The sequence below is a fragment of the Oryx dammah genome, unplaced genomic scaffold (genome assembly GCF_014754425.2).
Source record: "Oryx dammah isolate SB20612 unplaced genomic scaffold, SCBI_Odam_1.1 HiC_scaffold_19, whole genome shotgun sequence".
NCBI classification, from domain to species: domain Eukaryota; kingdom Metazoa; phylum Chordata; class Mammalia; order Artiodactyla; family Bovidae; genus Oryx; species Oryx dammah.
The window spans coordinates 31108619-31127603 of record NW_024070203.1 but is presented as its reverse complement, the minus strand read 5'-3'; the positions used below and the strand labels follow the sequence as shown (position 1 = coordinate 31127603).

Below are 18985 nucleotides of genomic sequence, written 5' to 3'. Positions count from 1 at the left end.
ATGCTGGCCCCAGGTAGCTGCGATGCATATGAAAGGAATGATTTCAGTGAGCCCAAATGCTTGTATATTTCCATACACAGAAGAGTGCTAAATTCCTTGACTTGAGAAATCTGGTTTTTCTTAATTAAGAATGATCTTTTGATGTTCAGACTACACACCCCTTGTTGCAAACTCATATATAACCTAACTCTTCAACCCACCTCCTGGGAGCAATTTCAGAATCTGTCTCCTGGACTTGAAGTTCTAACAATTCCCACCAAATAAAAGCGCGCGCGCGTGTGTGTGTGTGTGTGTGTGTGTGTGTGTGTGCATTTAGTCACTCAGTCATGTCTGAATCTTTGCAACCCCATGGGCTGTAGCTCACCAGACTCCTCTGTCCGTGGGGATTCTCCAGGCACGAATACTGAAGTGAGTTGCCATGCCCTCCTCCAGAGGATCTTCCCAGTCCTGGGATCAAACCCAGGTTTTCTGTATTACAAGTGGATTCTTTACCATCTGAGTCACCACTTTTAGGCTGTGACTACCTTTTTTTAGTTGACACAGGTCAACTTGCCTAAAGTCACAGTGTTTAAACATTTTTCTGGATGTTTCTATAAAGGTGTTTTGTTGAGATTAACGTTTAAATCAATGGACTTTGAGGAAAGGAGATTGCTTCCATAACGCAGGTGGGCCTCATCCAATCAGTTGAAGGTCTGAATAGAAGAAAAGAGAAACTGTCCTGGAGTAAGAAGGTGTTTTGCAAGCAGACTGCCATCAAACTTGAGCTGCAACATTGTCCCTTCCTAGGTGGCCAGCATGACAGCATTTTTGGATTTTCTATTAAAATGTACCTATGGGATTTTTGCTTACAGGGTGTTAAAGAAAGTAAATGGAAGTAGTCGTGTTCAAGCTTCAGAGGCAAGAAAGCAGAGCAGGCCTCTGACCTCGCTTCTGACCTCTCTGGATACTGCCCTGCCTCCATGCCTGCTGTGAGTGCAGGACTAGCAGCACCACAGATAAGACAGGGGGCAGATCTTGGAGTTGTTGAGCCCTTGGAGGTGGTCTGGGCAACCATGGCTAAGGGTTTACCAACGTTCCAAGATTTGCAAAACAAAACAAACATCATTGTAAAAAAGATTAACATAATTCAGTGCTGCAATTTACTGGCAAACAGATGATGGTATCAGTCTGTGGCCTGGGATTGTAAGTGGGAGCCCCCACAGGGCAATTTTGAAGTCTTACCCATGGAGCAAACATGCTGCCCTGGACCTTTTCCCAACTGAGACCCCAGATTGTTATTACACAGGACTTCCCAGCACTGTTTGAGTCTGGATGTCCATCAGTGCAATTTGTTGATGTACATACTGTTACTCTCCTTTTGTTGTTGTTGTTTAATCACAGAGTAGTTTCCAACTCTTTTGCTACCCTATGGACTGTAGCCCACCAGGCTCCCCTGTCCATGGGCTTTCCTAGGCAAAAATACTGGAGATTGTTGCCATTTTCTCCTTTAGGGGAATTTCCTAACCCAGAATTGACCTCAGTTTTCCTACATTGGCAAGTGGATTCTTTACCAGTGATCTACAAGTAAAGCCCCCATCCAAAGGATATCCGTACAAATTCCAGTGGCAAGATTACATCAATTTCCAAATGATTTATAATCTGTTTCAACCAGTGTTTCTCCACCCTTTTTCATTAGTACTCCACTAAGGAGCTGTTTTTAGTCTTTTTAATCCTAGTCAACACTCTATTAAGTTAAATTAAATATTACAGATATAATGTATATCTGTTTACATATTATATATATCATACCTTATACATATAAAGAATAAGATTTTTACCACCAAGAACAAATTTTCACCAAAAACACAGTCTAAGCAGTGAATGGTTTACAGTATTAAAACTTTTTTAAAAAGAATAAATATGGAGAAGAAATGATGTGTTTCAGCACTTAGTTATGTAGATTATTTCCAAAATAATTCAACTACTCAGTTGTATCAAAATTAATTTTTCCTGAAGTAGGTACTATTCTCAACTATAGGTAGTCCTTGCCTTGCCTGGGTGTTAGGGAGGGACCATAAAAATGGCAATCAAAGCAAATTTTAATAAGGAGTGAGGAAAATTATTATTGTTCTGTGACCTTGAAAAAAAATGGTCAAAATATTTAAAAGTGTCAGCTGTAAACGTAAAAGAAAATGAAAAAAAAAATTAAAAATAAAAAAGGAAAATTTTTGCTTTTTCTTTTACTCTACTGTTTCTATTTCTTTTTGTATATTGAAAGATAATTCTTCATTGAATATTAAAACTGTTTACTTGTATATAACACGTGGTTTCTTTTATGAATGAATCCTTCGAACCCAAAACAAATGTTAAAACTTTCACCAAAGCATGGTGATGGCATGTTTTGGCAAAACAAGTGATGGCACAGAGGCCAATTACCATTGAGAGAAGACTTGCTTTACTTACACTTCCCAAATGGAGGGGTCCTCCACCCCCACAAAGGGCCACATGATGAAGCACCAGTCTGGTCAGGAGACAGAAGCAAAGGTGAGAGGAAAGCATGGCCCAGAGCCTTTATTGTGTTTTCCATGGAAAAAGCAAGGCAGGCAGGAAAATAGCTTAGCAATGGCAAATGTGAATAAAATTAGTGGGCTCTAGGCTACATTGGTGGTCTCCAGTTTTCTGCAGTGGTTTAGGGCAGGGGATATATTGACCTGGAGTGTGAGAGTTAGATAAAGTTAGCTGTTGTGGTTATGGACTTGGGATTAGTTGTTTGCAAATAAAAGGTATGTTCACAGTTGATTATTATTTCTCCCTGGCCAGGAAGGGTTCCCAACATGTCAAACCATAATGAAATATAGGACATTTAAAATATGATTCATATGGACTTGAGCTGCTGTATCAGTTCTTTCTGAGTCTCCAGACTGCCGGCACATCCTGCAGATTTTGGATTTTCAGTCTCTATAATGAACCAATTCCTTAAAACTAGTCTACGTATATAGATACAGATATATAAACATGCAGCTGGTTCTCTGGAGAGCCCTGACTTCCTGTTGCAGATGTTTGCTGGGGCCCAGTTTTGACCTGCATATTAGAACACTCTTGCAGCAAAAACAATGTTGGATCTCACATATTCTGATTATATTCTGATTGTAGGCTTTCTTCCAGAATTTGGTCTGGAAGATCACAACTTTCTTTCTACCTCTTTATAAGGGCTTTATTTTAAATAAATTGATTCAAGCTTTTAATTTCTTCCTTTTTATTTTTTGGCAGAAGAGTCAGGCCAAATACCATAGACCATCTGTGGCAGTTGTTTCTCCAGGGGCCCTCTCACCCCTCCCGCTGATCTTGGGATGGGGTGTCCTTCCAGTTGAAGTCTTATACCCTCTTTCTTGTCTGTGAGGTGGGCTGGGAAGGTGTCAACAGGCTCCTATTTCTTCTGGCTGCACCTTGGGGTCAGCTAATTGGGAGCCTTAGCTGAAGATTTGAGGAAGGAAATAAAACGGTCAGGGCATTTACTCTATGAAAACCCTGCTTGTGAGGTTTCCTAGGCTTGCTATGTCCCTCAACTGCAGGTCTCCTCTTCTCTCAAGGCAGCTTCTCTGTGACCGTCCCATCAAGACCCATAGGGCCTTGAGGTGGCAAAGTCTCTATTGCTGCTGCCTAGGGCGGGATCCTGAACTGGGCCTTCTCTTTTCCTTGTACCCCAACCATAATACTATGGTATTTAGTTCTTTTGTTAATAAACACTCTACAGTTTACCCTCCCTTAGAGTGTGCCAGCTCCAAAGCCCATTCTTTGTAATGTCCATTCAAGGTAATGATCACATTTTTCTCTCATCTGTGTTTATCCTTTTATTCACTCAATCTAGTGTGCTCTGTAATTCAACCACTATATTATTCCTTGCTTTTTTGCTTGCTCCTGGGAAGAAAAGCAATGACAAACCTAGAGAGTGTATTAAAGCAGAGGCATCATTTTGCCAAAAAAAGGTCTCTCTAGTCAAAGCTATGGTTTTTCCAGTAGTCATGTACAGATGTGAGAGTTGGACCATAAAGAAGGTTGAGAGTTAAAGAATTGGTGCTTTTGAATTGTGGTGCTGGAGAAGACTCTTGAGAGTCCCTTGGGCAACAAGGAGATCAAACTAGTAAATCTTTAAGGAAATTAACCCTGAATATTTATTGGAAGAACTGATGCTGAAGCTGAAGCTCCAATACTTTGGTCACCTGATAGGAAGAGTCGACTTACTGGAAAAGACCTTGATGCTGGGAAAGATTGAGGGCAGGAGGATAGGGGGCAACAGAGAATGAGGTGGTTGGATGGCATCACCGACTCAATGGACATGAGTTTGAGCAAATTCTGGGTGACAGTGAAGGACAGGGAAGCCTGGTGTTCAGAAGTCCATGGGGTCACAAAGATTCGGACATGACTTAGCAACTGAACAACAATAAAAGTTATTCCTATAAATTATTTTGACTTTGTTCTTTTCTGTGGTTCCTTTGTCTTCGGTCTTATTGTTAATAGTATTTTCCTATATCCATAAGGATATTCATTATGCCTATTCAATATTTTTGATCTGTCTTTTCCAACAAGTCTATTTCAAATACAGTAAAGCCCCTATGTATGAATGAGTTACATTCTGAGAGCATGTTCATAAGTCCAGTTTGTTTGTAAGTACAACAAAGCCTAGGTACCCAACTGACACAATCGGCTATATTATAACTGTAACAGGTTTATAATGTGCTTAGTTGCTCAGTTGTGTCCAACTCCTTGTGACCCCATGAACTGTAGCCTGCCAGGCTCCTCTGTCCATGGGGATTCTCCAGGCAAGAATACTGGAGTGGGTTGTCATTTCCTCCTCCAGGAGATCTTCCCAGCCCAGGGATAGAACCAAGGTCTCCCACATTGCAAGTGGATTCTTTGCTGTCTGAGCCACCAAGGAAGACAGGTTTATAATACTTTTCACAAAAATAGTACATTTAAAATCACACACACAAAAAACATTTTTTAATCTTATAGTACAGTACCTTGAAAAATACAGTGGTATAGAGTACAACAGCTGGCAGACAAGTTGGCACCTAGTGAACAGGCCAGAAGTGTTACTGACTGGAGGGGGAAGACGTTGGCCAATGGTAGAGGTGCAGGATTGTCAGCAACAGGAGACAGAGGGCAAGCTGCAGTTTCACTCGTGCCTGACAGTGATGGCACGGGTTCTGGTTCCTTGCTGGATTCAATTCTACCTACCCTCTTGAAAAAAATGATCCAGTGGTATCTAGGTAGAAGCTCTATTTTTCTTGTCATAGATGACACGATAGTACTGGGCTGCATTCTGAACAGCTACTGCAACCTTCGTGTAGCATTCTACATTTGCGTCCTGCACCTCTCACACTAACGGTGCCTCCTCAAATAAATAAAATCCCCTTGCCATTTCCTGCATCATGAATCTCTTCAGTTCTTCAGTTACCTCTTCTTTTTGTCTCTCTTCATCCTTTCTCTGGTAAAGTACACAAAAGCACAACCACTTGTAAGGAATGCACACACCAGACACATGAACTAACTTACGTGATTGGACATGTAACACACATTCGCATCACTTAAAGTTCACGACTTGAAGGTTCGTGTGCAGTGGACTTACTGTAACCTCTAACATGCAGTCTGTTGTATTTCTCATGTGACAGTCACACTCAGTGTGTAGCTGTGTGAACACATGAGCTATTCCCCATGGTTAACAGCTACTCTGTCACTCTGGAACAGTGCACCAGAGAAGGACCGAGGTCCTAATGAATTTAAGGAGAAGGGAGCATGTCCGCAGGCACCAGAGGGTCACTCTTATGCTTTCCTCAGTACTGGCTCTACTAGTCAGCTCCTATAGTCAGGGCCTCAGCAGAAAGCCTTAGAAGAAATCACTATGGAAGGATCAAGTCTCCCTAGAAGCAATGCCCCTGTCTTTGGGGTAGAAGTAAGGGGATGGAGGGCAAAAGCTCAAAGGTGGACAGTGGGACCTACACACCTGTTGACATGGCCACCCTGAAGCACAGTGGCACCAGAGGAGGATAACGCAGCATTCATCATGAGGGTGTGTGTGGGCTGTAGGAGCAGAGCATGTGAAGAGATGCACTCTTCAAGTCAATTCTCTCACCTCCTTCCTCTCTCCCCACCAGCTACAGATCACTCCAATTTCTCTGGGTTTTCTCTTGATTTTGGTTTCTGAAATCTACATTTTCTTTTCACCTCCCCTGTTCCTCCAGGGTTGATTCTGGGGTGAGAGCCAGAAGCCTACGGGAAGCTCCTGCTGGCATGGCTGGTGAAACCCACCTCAAGGGCCTGTCCCAGCCTGTCCCCCAGACCCAGAGTCAATTATCCTTACAGATCTGCCTTCTACTCTGCCCTCAGTTTTATTTGAGGTCTTTCTTTGCCACTGACCAGAGGGAATTCTGAGACATTTGGGACAGTCAGTCCTGAGAGAGTCAAGGCCTGAAGAGTCTGTGTGGGGCCTGCATTGAGAGGAGAACAGAGGTTTCCCAGCACTCTCAAGATGTCAGGGCTGGAATTCCTGTTCCACTACTGACCACTCAGGGGCCACAGACACATCACTTACCCAGACTAAGCCTTGTGTTCTTAACTATAAAAAGTTGAAAGGTTGTTGCTGAGCCATGAAAGACGCCGGGATTCTTGGCCTCCAGAGGAGAGGATTTCAATCTGGGGCCAGTGATGAGGCTTGATCATGCAGAGCTTTTGTGTGATAAAGTTTTATTAAAGTATAAAAGAGACAGAGAAAGCTTCTGACATAGACATCAGAAGGGGGCAGAAAGAGTGCTCCCCTGCTAGTCTTTAGTAGGAAGTTATATACCTACTAGCAGACTGCTAATTAGAGAAAGGAAATGTCTCAAAACTCAGGGAGTGAGACCAGGCCCCTCACCCACAACATACGTTTTGAGGTAACATTGCCACAAGGTGAGTCATCCCAGGCCATAAAATGATTGACATGAATGTTGGCAAAGAAAGGCAGGTTTCTAAGCAAATACATAGTCTCATTAACATAGCTTAAGAGAACATTTGCATGAGTAAAACATACTCGTTTGTCAAGGCAGTTCTGAGTCTTAGGCAGAACCAACTTGAAGAAAGACAGAGTCTAAGGTAAATACATAGTTCATTAACATAGCTTAAGAAAAACATTTCCATAAGAAAAACGCATTTGTTAGCTCAAGGTTTGAGAAAAGTTAAGTTTAGTGGAAACAGGTGTCTTCATGGCAACAAAGAATTTTAAAAGAAACCTCCTTTGAATTTGGTATAGAGAAGGGAAAAAAGTCTGACTTGTAGTTTGTTTCCTCCTGCTTTGAGAGAGAGAGAAAACATCTGACACTTGCAGCCACTTTCCTCCATTTGGAGACCCCTAGTCTTCCTGCCTGTTACCCTCTCAAAGTGACCAAACCTAGATAAATAATACTGTTGACTAAAAAGATGCACAATATGAGAGTTGCAAGTTAAAGGAGGACTGCAGCCTGGGAGACAGTACCTCAGATAGCTCTGAGAGACTGCTCCAAAGAGGCAATGGAGAAAGGTAAATATATAAAATTTTGGTGAAGGGGGCATTCAATGCAATCAAGCACTTACTTTGCAAAAGGTTTTCTGCTAGTCAAGAGGAGCTGAAAGCACATTTGGGGTGGGGGTATGAGGTGGTTTTGATGACTCAGAAACAAGAGCAGAGGCTTCTTCCATTGTTTTTATTTTATCAGGCTTGGAGCAGAGTCAGATTTAGGGAGAACTCAGAGTTGAACACATTTAAGTGCAGCCAGTTGGCAAAAACGCAGATGGGCTTCTGAGAAGATAGCCACGGGGCCCCATGTGTCTGTCAGAGCCCCATTGTCCAGAGGAAAGTCAGCAGCAGGTGGAAGGTTTGTGAAGTCACAAGGACTAGGAAGTTCCTGGGCTTGTGGACATTGCCCAGAGAATTAAAGTTGATCAGAGCAGGAGGTTTCTCCTCAGCAGGAGCAGTTGAAGGGTCAGGATTGGGCGAGCTTTTCTGCTTCTCAGTGATCCATTGGTTGTAGTAGGAGACTTTGGTGAAAATGCTGGGGCCTACGGGTTTCTCACAGAGCGCGTTAAAGCTGGACAGCCCCATCAGATACCAGGTGTCATTTAATTTGCAGACGAGGGGTCCCCCAGAATCGTCCTGAGGAAAGAGAGGGCATGAGTCATGCGGACCAACATGGAGATGGACAGGCATTGTTCAGAAAGTGTGAAGAGAACACAGTGGAGTTTAGAAGGCCTCATAGCTAGATGGAAATATGAGTGAGTTGTTATCAGAATCACGTGGGCAGTTTGAAAGGTCCAGACACAGGGTTCCCACTGCAAACTTTCTAGATCAAAATCTCAGGGGTGAGGCCTTAGAGCTCATTTCATATCTACAAGAAGAAACAGGGGCACCCCAGGCTCAGGATGTGAGTCCTCTTCCCTCCCAATCCCATGTGAGAGAAGGTACCTCTAATGTCCTGAAGAATGGCTGTGGCAGGCCTAGAAGCTGCCAACTGCCTGCTCAGCCTAACACTGCATCCCAACCATCATTTTTTGTTGTTCAGTCACTAAGTCATGTCCCACTCTTTGTGAACCCCACAGACTGCAGTCTGCCAGGCTTCCCTGTCCTTCACTATCTCCTGGAGTTTACTCAAACTCATGTCTTTTGAGTCGGTGACACCTTTCAACCGTCTTAAGCTCAGTCATACCCTTCTCCTCCTGCCCTCAATCTTTCTCACTGTCAGGGTCTTTTCCTACAAGTCAGCTCTTTGCATCATGTGGCCAGATTATTGGACCTTCAACTTTAGCATCAGTCCTTCCAATGAATATTCAGGGATGATTTTCTTAAGAATTGACTTGCTCTCCAAGGGACTCTCAAGTGTCTTTTGCAGCACTACTTTCAAAAGCATTAATTCTTTGGCCCTAAGCCTTTTTTAAGGTCCAAATCTCACATCTGTACCTGACTAATGGAGAAACCAAAGCCAGCTTCTTCACTGTCCTCTTTCACTCTCATCAATCAGCTCTTTAGTTCATCTTCATTTTTTGCCTTTACAGTGGTACCATCTGCTTATCTGAGGTTGTTAATAGTTGCCCTTCTCCTGGCAATCTTGATTCCAGCTTGTGATTCATCCAGCCTGGCATTTCACATGATGTATTCTGCATACAAGTTAAACAAACAGGGTGACAATTTACAGCCTTGATGTATTCCTTTCCTAATTTTGAACCAGTCCATTGTTCCATGTTCTGTTCTAACTATTGCTTCTTGAAGTGAAGTGAAGTGAAGTGAAGTCGCTCAGTTGTGTCCGACTCTTTGCAACCCCATGGACTACATGTAGCCTACTAGACTCCTCTGTCCATGGGATTTTCCAGGCAATAGTACTGGAGTGGGTTGCCATTTCCTTCTATGTAATTCTGATAACAACTCACTCATATTCCCATCTAGCTATGAGGCCTTCTAAACTCCACTGTTCTTCTCACACTTTCTGAACAATGCCTGTCCATCTCCATGTTGGTTGCTTCTTGACCTGCATAAAGGTTTCTCAGGAGACAGGTAAGGTGATCTGGTAGTCCCATCTCTTTAAGAATTTTCCAGTTTGTTGTGATCCACACAATCAAAGGCTTTATTGTAGTCAGTAAAGTATATGTTTTTCTGGAATTCCCTTGCTTTTTCTATGATCCAACAGATGTTGGCAATTTGATCTCTGGTTCCTCTGCCTTTTCTAAATCCAGCTTGAACATCTGGAAGTTCATGGTTCATGTACTATTGAAGCCTGGCTTGGAGAATTTTGAGCATTACTTTGCTAGCGTGTGAGATGAGTGCAATTGTGTGCTAGTTTGGCATTGCTTTTCTTTGGGATTGGAATGAAAACTGACCTTTTCCAGTCCTGTGGTCACTGCTGAGTTTTCCAGATTTGCTGGCATATTGAGTGCAACACTTAAAAAGCATCATCTTGAGGTTCTTGGTTCATGTACTGTTGAAGCCTAGCTTGAAGGATTTTGAGCATTGCTTGCTATCCTGTGAAATGAGCATGTTTGAACATTCTTTGGCATTGCCTTTCTTTGGGACTGAAAAGAAAACTGACCTTTTCCAGTCCTGTGGCCACTGATGAGTTTTCCAAATTTGCTGGCATATTGACTGCCAGCAAACAGCATCATTTTTTAGGGTTTGAAATATCTCAGCTGGAATTCCATCACATCTACATCTAACTGTGTTCATAGTGATGGTTCCTAAGGCCCATTTGACTTCACATTCCAGGATGTCTGGCTCTAGGTGAGTGATCACACCATCATGGTTATCCAGGTCATTAAGACCTTTCTTGTACAGGTCTTCTGTGTATTCTTTCACCTCTTCTTGATCTCGTCTGCTTTTGTTAGGTCCTCACCATTTCTGTCCTTTATTGTGCTCATCTTTGCAGGATATGTTCCCTTGGTATCTCCAATTTTGTTGAAGAGATCTCTAGTCTTTTTCATCCTATTGCTTTCCTCTATTTCTTTGCATTATTCACTTAAGAAGGCTTTCTTTTGTCTCCTAGGTATTCTTTGGAACTCTACATTCAATTGGGTATATATATCTTTCCCTTTCTGCTTTGCCTTTCTCTTTCCTCAGCTAATTTTGAGGCCTCCTCAGACAACCATTTTGCCTTCTTGCATTTCTTTTTCACATGAGGTGAATCTACACATAGACATCACCAGATGGTCAATACTGAAATCATATAGATTACATTCTCTGCAGCCAAAGATGGAAAAGCTCTCTACAGTCAGCAAAAGCAAAACCTGGAGCCGATGCTGGCCCACATCATTAGCTCCTTATTGCAAAACTGAGGCTTAAATTGAAGAAAGTAGGGAAAACCACTAGGCCATTCAAGTGAAGTGAAGTGAAGTCACTCAGTTGTGTCCGACTCTTTGCGATCCCATGGACTGTAGCCTTCCAGGCTCCTCTGTCCATGAGATTTTCCAGGCAATAGTACTGAAGTGGATTGCCATTTCCTTCTCCAGGGGATCTTCCTGACCCAGGGATTGAACCCAGGTCTTCAGGTATGACTTAAATCAAATACCTTATGATTATATAATCGAGGTGAAGAATAGATTCAAGGGATTGGATCTGGTAGACAGAGTGCCAGAAGAACTATGGACTGAGGTTCATGATACTGTACCCGAGGTGGTGATCAAAACCTTTCCACCCAAGCTTTTGCATTTGATTTACTATGGTTTCTAGTTTTTCCTCAGTTTCTTGGTTAAACTTCTTTAGAAAATACCAAACTGCTAGATGTGCTGAGGAAAAGAGGTGAGGCCTATGCCGAGGCTGGCAGGATGGCTGGAATTGAAGGGAATCCCAAGGGACTTCCAGGAGAATGTGAGGAACTTTGAGTGTGGGACGCCAAGACAGGAAGTCACCTTGCACTATGGGGCATAATGTTTCCATCTCAAAGGGCAAACAGTGGAACCAAGGAAACACAGCACCCCTCCGCCCTCTGTATTCAGCGCGTGTATTCATCTAGAACATGAAGGTCACATTCCACACGTGGGAGACAAGATGATGACGCACGACACAACACAGACAGCACATTTTCCACATCTGCAGACTCAGAGGTGAAACAGAAGGGACCAGAGGGGAATCTTCAGAGAGCTGCTCTAAGCTCAGACCGGAGAGATGAGCAAGGCCTGACTCTGGGAGATGCAGGCAGAGGTGGCCTAGAGTGACCAGCGCTGCCCCCAGTCCTCATCAGCCCGGAGCTGGAGGTGAAGGGAGCACTGGAGGACACCCAGCAGGGAGGTGATGTGACCTAAACTGGATTCTAAATGGATGGGAGGTTGGTTCTGGGGTTGGGTAGAACACAGTCAGCGGGAGGCCACGAAACTGCAGGGACACAATGAGGACACGGCGGTGGCAGCCAGTGTAACAGAGATGGGCAGGAAATGGTCAAAACTCAGAATCCACCATACCGACCCTTCCTCTCTACCTAAGGAAAGAATGGAGCGTGGCAAGGAGAGCAGGATGAGGATGAGTGCCAAGGCGCAGGTCCTTGGTGGGCTGCTGTCAGGAGGGGGAGGAAGGGAGCAGGAGACGCCGGAGGGGCCACCCTTAGAATCTGATGAAAAGCGCTGCAGGCTGCACTGCTGCGGGGCTGTGCGAGGAAGTCTGATATCCACTAGCAGCCCCAGCGAGGCTGAGGCCTTTGGCTATCTTGATAAAAGCAGTGTGGGGGAATGGCAGGTGCCGATGTTTGAGGAAGCGAGCTGAGGTGAGAAAGAGAAGTGAGCAAGAGAGGGCAAGTGCAGACATCCTGCGACGAGCCCTGCTGGGAAGGCAGGCAGAGAGTTAGGGCAGCGGGAGGAGGAGAGAAGGGTCATGTGGCATGTTTGAAGATGGCAGTGTGTTTCTGAGACAGAGAAGGCACTAGAAAGAAGGTGCGGGAGGAGAGGAGAATGTGTGAGGAAGCTGGTGGGGGCTCAGCCTCAGAGAAGGACACTGTTCTTCTAAGGCTGACTTTGGTCATCCCCTGTCCTCTTGCCTTTCTGAACCTCAGTTCCCCCACCATAAACTAGAAGCGCGGCACTGAGTGGGAGAAGACGCTGACAGTGCACACAAGCACTCCTGGACTCACAGCCCACAATTCCGTTGGAAATAAGGGCAAAATACTTGGATAGATACTACAAAAAGGCAATACACATATGAAAAAGACCGTGCCTTCATTATTCATCAGAGAAACACAAACTAAAAACACTCGCAATGGTTAAAACCAAAATGTGGACAGTGTGAAGTCCTGGCGGCCAAGTGGAGCAGCCATTGTTGGTGGGAGTGCAAATGTGCCCAAGCAGGGCGGAAGGCTGGTCTCCAGTATCTAGGAGAGATGAACATGTGCACGTTTTATGGTACAGTAATTCCACTCCTAGCATTATACCCAACTAAAATATAAACCCACGAACATTCAAACACATGTACAAGGATGCCACCCGCAAGGGTCTCAAGCAGAAACTACCCAAATGCCATCAACACTAGAATGGAAAAAGAAACGGTATATTCACACAACACTAAGCAGGTGATGCTGTACAGCAATATGACACCTAACAGAAACTCCACACAAGACAAACAGAACTCACACCCAAATGGTGACTGAAGGGGACTGAAAGTGTGCCCTGTGAGATTCCATTTATGTCCTGACAAACATTTATGTCCATTTATGTCAAGGATACTCTGGTGTAAAAGGAAGGGGTATGAGGATGCCCATTTGGATGCTGGTTACTTGAATGTGTCAATTTCTAAAAGACATATCCAATGATACACTTGTAAAGTATGCCCTTTTCTATGTATTCTATCCTTCAACAAAGCTTCTAAAAGTTATAAAGAAAATGGAAGGAATGGACCAGCACCCTTTGAGGGCTTCTGTGCTTCAGCTCTGATGCATCAGGCTGGGGTGCACCTGGGAAGAAGAAGTCAGGGACTGGGGAAGGGCTCAGAGAAGTCAAGAGAGGGGGCAGAAGCCGCAGGAGAGGAGAAGAAGCCCATGTTACTTACTGGGCAGACAGACTCTCCTTTCAGTAAGTCTGCAGCACACAACATGCCGTCCTGTGTAGAAACTGTTTTGTCGCTCCTTTCTGGCGGTTTCAAAATCTTTTCACAAAATGAATTAGCCAAAATGCCGACCTCTGCTTCCTGCAGTGTTTTGGGAGTAGGTAGGAACTCTGCAGGTGAAGGGAGAGGGGTTCAGATGTGGGGTGGACCCTGAGAGAGAGACCAGCTCGCTCCCTAACCTTCCTGCTAATAGAGATGCTACCAGTTCTAGTTGCCAGGACTGGGGAAGCCTTCAGTGGATGTGCAAAGATGAGGGGGAAAGATACCTTGCAGATGAAACAGCAAATGTGAGGGGCCCATGGTGGGGAGGATGAGGAAGGAAATCATTGTGGCTGCAGTGGGTACAGTAGGGGGTGAAAAAGATAAGGCAATATCATAGCTGAGTCCGGAGCAAGGAGCGCCTCCTCCCCAGGATGTGGAGTTTGGATTTCATTCTAAGCACACTAGGAAACCACTGAAGGGTCTGCTTATCTTTAAAAAACAACTAATCTGGCTGCCCTGTGGAAACAGAAGCAGAGGCACAGAGGGTGGAAGCTGGGTCCTGGCTTGGCCAAGGCATAGCAGTGCCTCGTGGTGCTTAGGCGGCTTGACAAATGAGGCATGGCTCTGCCTCCCAGAGGAGCACATGTCCAGGGACACTGTCCATGCGGGTGCTATTTCTAGATCTTGTTCACAGATCGGAGGCATCCTCCTGGGGCAGCACAGTGTGCTGCTGATGGCTTGCTCCTATGCAGTGCTTGTCCTGTGTGCCTCACATGTCACAGGGCTGGCACAGGCCCAGCAACTGTGATCAGCAGAGGGTATGGAGAGGGAAGGACAGTTGACAGCTGGGAATCTCTTTAGTGTCAGCTGCTCCCTGTCCTGGTGGTGGATCCAGCCTGTGACTTCCTTTTATGTCCCAACACCTCCCATCTCACCTGTCTTGGAGAATCTTTCTTGCTTTGCCAGTGGTTCGTAACAAGTGACAGCCCATCCCAGGACATATCTTTGGAAATGTTGGAGAGTTGGCTGTTCTCATGATGAGGCACTGTGACTGACATTTGTGGCCAAGAGCAGGGATGCTGGCACTGGCTTGCACAGCAAACAAAGTCCTGCCCCAAATGACTCCACTGAAATATGGTCTGCCAAATCACGACCCCACAAAGCATGTCAAATTTACATTCCACATTTTTTTCACTCAATGTTGTTATTTTTCTGAATCAAAGGCAATCACCCTAGCACAAAATTCTCTCAGTCTAAAAATAAGCATGCCCAGCAAGCTGGCAGAATGGGTAAGCTTCACTTGAGTTAAGGGATGAGGCACATGAGATTCATTGATGTATGTTCTTAAGCCTTAAATGCTCCAACTTAACCTCCCTGGCCAGAAAGCAGGCCCACCTTCATTTCCTTATTGCTGCCCGAGTACCTCTACCTGCAGTGGAAGCTCAAGAGGTGTCCTGAAGGGGCTTGCCCAAACAGGACCAGGGAGTCAAGCTGGAATCCTGAGTAGCTGAGTCAAAGAGCTCAAGATCCTGGTTTTGAAATCAGAGATACTGAGGCTATTTTGAACCATGGGCTGAAGGAAACCTGAAGCATGAGAAGGGCTGGAAGAGCCCCACAGTGGTTACTGCAGTCCCCTCTCCCCCTCCTCAGCCCTGGCTGTTTGTGCCTGTCCTGCCCCCACTCACCTTGGGTAGTGACCATCCCCCAGCCGGTTTTCCAGCAGACGATAAGATTGAGTAACTGGATATTAGCTTCCGGGAGGCAGACGGTTCGGATGGAGTCAGAAAACTTTGCAGGGTGATACAGCTGTAAGAGAGCTATGTCACTCTCCTGGTAGTAGCGTTACAGTCAGTGTGGGTGTAGAGTCGGTACACTGCTGCCAACTGACTGTATGAAGTAGATTTTTCTAGTTGGTAGTACCCCAGCAGGATTTTGTAGTCAGATGGCTTATGGGACCTGTTGTGGGAGGTTTAGTTACTACCCATATCCTCTGAGTGCTGGTCCATCATCCTTATCCTGGCTGCCTACCTCCCATCCCCTCCTCCTGGTGACACACCACCACTATTCCAAAGGATTCTTTCTCCTTCTTTCCTAATATTGAGGTAGGTTTGATTGCTGTCCATAGCCTCAGGATATTTGTCCTTTGAAAGTTTCTGATGGCTTACCCAGCATGTCATAGAATCAAAGGAGCAGAGAGTCTTTGTGCTGGAAAGAAACTTTGGATACACATCAAACTGTAACCCTTCAGTTTAGATGAGCAGTCCCTTGGACAGCAAGAAGGTCAGACCAGTCAGTCCAAAAGGAAATCAACCTTGAATACTCACTGGAAGGACTGATGTTAAAGCTGAAGCTCCAATACTTTGGCCACGGGGTGCAAAGAGCTGACCCATTGGAAAAGACCCTGATGCTGGGAAAGATTGAGAGTAGGAGCAGAAGGGAATAACAGAGGATGAGATGTTTGGATGGCATCACCAACTCAATGGACATGAGTTTGAGCAAGCTCCGGGAGATAGTAAAGGATAGGGAAGACTGGCGTGCTGCAGTACATGGGTCCCAAAGAGTTGGACATGACTTAGCACCTGAACAACAACAACAAACTGCACCCCTACAGTTTAGATCAGCAGATACTTGGCTCATTCCCAGCTCTGACCAGAACACTTGGAAGTTCCCAGGGCCAGAAGTGATTCTCAGATTTCTCAGCCCAGAATGATGCATCCCTCTCCTGCCCAGTCCTCACACACTGTTTTCTCTATAGGCTGGTCCTCCTCTGTTGACAGGCACTCAACAAGTCCTTGTGGAACAAATAGAGGAGTTCATGGAACTGAACTTCTCCTTGCTGTTGAAACATGAGCAACTTTCTACCCACATGTCCTGCTTAGGCTGTCTCCCTAACCAAATTCCTTTTACAAGGCCCCTCCAATTTCAAGCCCCTCATCTGATGGCACCCACAGACTTCCCTTACCAGTGGCTCAAGATCTACTTTCTTGCACATTCTGGCCTCCCATCCTGTATCACAGGAGCTGGGCTTGTGTCTCACTTTCCTGGTAGGATCAGAAACTTCAAGATGGGCTTTGCATCTCCAGTTCCTGCTCAGTGGACCTCACATGGGGCCTGGCACCTAGGGGTGCTGAATTAATAAACAGAACCAAAGTAGGACCTCAAAGCCAGCTGATGCCAGCAGCTCTAGACTCCTGACTTGGAGGGTGACATTTTCTACCCACTCCAGGTACAGAGCAAGCTCAGGATGCACCTGAGGAGCAGTTCACTCTCTTGACTGCCCTGTCCCATTTCTCTGGACAGAGGCCATCTGCTTTATGCATCACTCTGGCCTGTGGTGGTGACCACAGCTCCTCTTAGGCACATGCTGCAACAAAAGTGACAAGAAGAGCTGGATTCCAAGATGCCTCCAGAAAGAAACTTGGCAGTCTGTGGAAGTGGTCAGGACCCAGGGAAGCCTCTAGCAATTGTGCTGAAGATGGCCTGTGGATTGCCTGGTTGGAAGAGGGCAAAATGTTCGTCCACACCAGGACTTGACGGATGCCCCCAGCTCTGGCAAGCCTTGGGACTACAGTTCCAATACAGAGCCTGAAGCTTGTGCCTGGCATGTGACCAGAGACACTACAGACCCACCGCTATTTCCACAAAAGGAGGGAAAAGCTGAGATCTTGTGGACTCTCTAGACCTGGGCAAGATGTAGAAATCAGACTCCATGTTGAATGTGAACAATATCTAACTCCTAAGTTTAGGGAAGATAAAGAGTAGATAGGAGGCACTTAAAAGGGAATTAAAGTCTACTTCCTAGTATTTACTGATCATCACAGAGTTAATTTCCATTTAGCTATTAACATGCATTATATGCAGCCGAGATAACAACAGCATCTTGGCAAGTGTTACCAGAGTATGAAGGTCCAGAGGGAGAATGAGGCAAACAGCCCCTGTCCTGGGATTCAGATAGTCAGGAAACTGGAGTCTGGTGAGGATCAGGGATGGCCTTCCAGGGAGAGGGGACTTTGGAGTCAAAGGCAGGGGCACACACAGAGACCCTTGGTGGCAGCAAAACATGATCAAAGCCTAAGAAAGAAAGACTAGGACAGCCTTCATCCCCTTCTGTTCTGTCCATCTGTGCTTCCTCCCCATCCCACCCAGCAGCAGGCTGTGGGGAAGACGTACAGTTGGAAGCAGTGGGCAGCTGAGATCACCCAGTGGTCACTTATGAGAGAAGCTCCACAGATAAACCTTCCCCGGTAGACAAGACCTCCTTGCCAAGGCCAGCGTTTGTCAGCTGCATCCTTGCCACCAGTGATCCTCCCAGTTACGGCAGTCTTCCCACATGCTGTCGAGACAGTCCCAGCCATGAGGTCTCTGTGTTATGGATGCCAACTGTGGTGCCTCCAAAGGTCAGTATCCATAGGACCCAGGCCACCACAGCCCATCCTCCCCCTTCAAGCTGGAAAATCCAAGAGCCAGGGTGAAATGATTTGGCTCACATGACAAAAGGCCACCTAACTTTGCTGGTGATGGTGGTGCTACAGAAGCAGCCTGTGGATCTGGAGGGGGCAAGAAGGGAGGCAGTTGCAGAGGTGTTTATCAGCACATTGGCCAGGGCAGAGGTCCAGGTCGGGCAGTGGTCCAGACACTTTCTCAGACCTAGTTCACCTAACTAGCACACTGCTTTTGAAGTCCCAGAAACTGAAGCCTTCCAGGGTGATGCCACTGAGACAAAGTGGTGGCACCTTTTCTCACCCATCCTCATATTTGGCCAACAGAACATGCTCTGCTTGACAGTTCTCTCTCTGAAGCGGTACTTCCTCATTCTCCAAGTGAAGAGAGTATGGGGGCCAATAAGGACAGGAAGTGCAGGCCGCTTGGTCCTTGGACAGAGGACAATTGAAATCTAGCAGGAAGACCCTGAAGTGGGCTATCACTTCCTCCACCTCTCATGCCCCACAGAGACTCAGAGACTTCAGAAACCAGCGGGCAGGTACAGGTCCTACCTGTGCAAAGGTAATATCCCTTTCTTAAACTCACTTGATATTATACAACATGACATAATCATGGGATGGATAATCACAGGTCTTTCCCACACCCAGCAAGAGAGAATTATACAAGAGTATGGGTCTTTAGGGGGTCCAACCGCTGACCTCTAATGACCAATGGCCTTCTCAAATGCCAAATCATTCACTACGCCTCAAGGTTCCCAAGAGTCTCATCCTGTTAACCTTGAAATTTGAAGTCTCATCTGTTGGAGGATGTCACCAAGAGGATATAATAACAAGTTGACCCTGGAGCTGAACCTGGGCAAATGGAGGCTCCTCACCCTTCTCCTGTTCTCAGAATGTAGGTCCTGCGCACAGTGAGTCTGCTCCAAGGATGCAGCCCTGAGGGAGTAAGGTGTTGGTGAGACCATCTGGACAGTTTATATGACTGAACCCAGTTAAGATC

At 45.6% G+C, this 18985-nt stretch overlaps 1 protein-coding gene across 1 annotated transcript; it reads right to left on the bottom strand.

Annotated features, from left to right (window-relative positions):
* Nucleotides 1-7825: 7825 nt before the first annotated feature.
* On the bottom strand, nt 7826-17898 carry LOC120878793 (serine protease 40-like). Its single transcript, XM_040261678.1, is given in 5 exon segments — nt 7826-8146; nt 13505-13671; nt 15229-15384; nt 15387-15499; nt 17714-17898. Coding segments are annotated over 5 exon segments (942 nt in total).
* Between the last annotated feature and the right edge of the window lie 1087 nt (nt 17899-18985).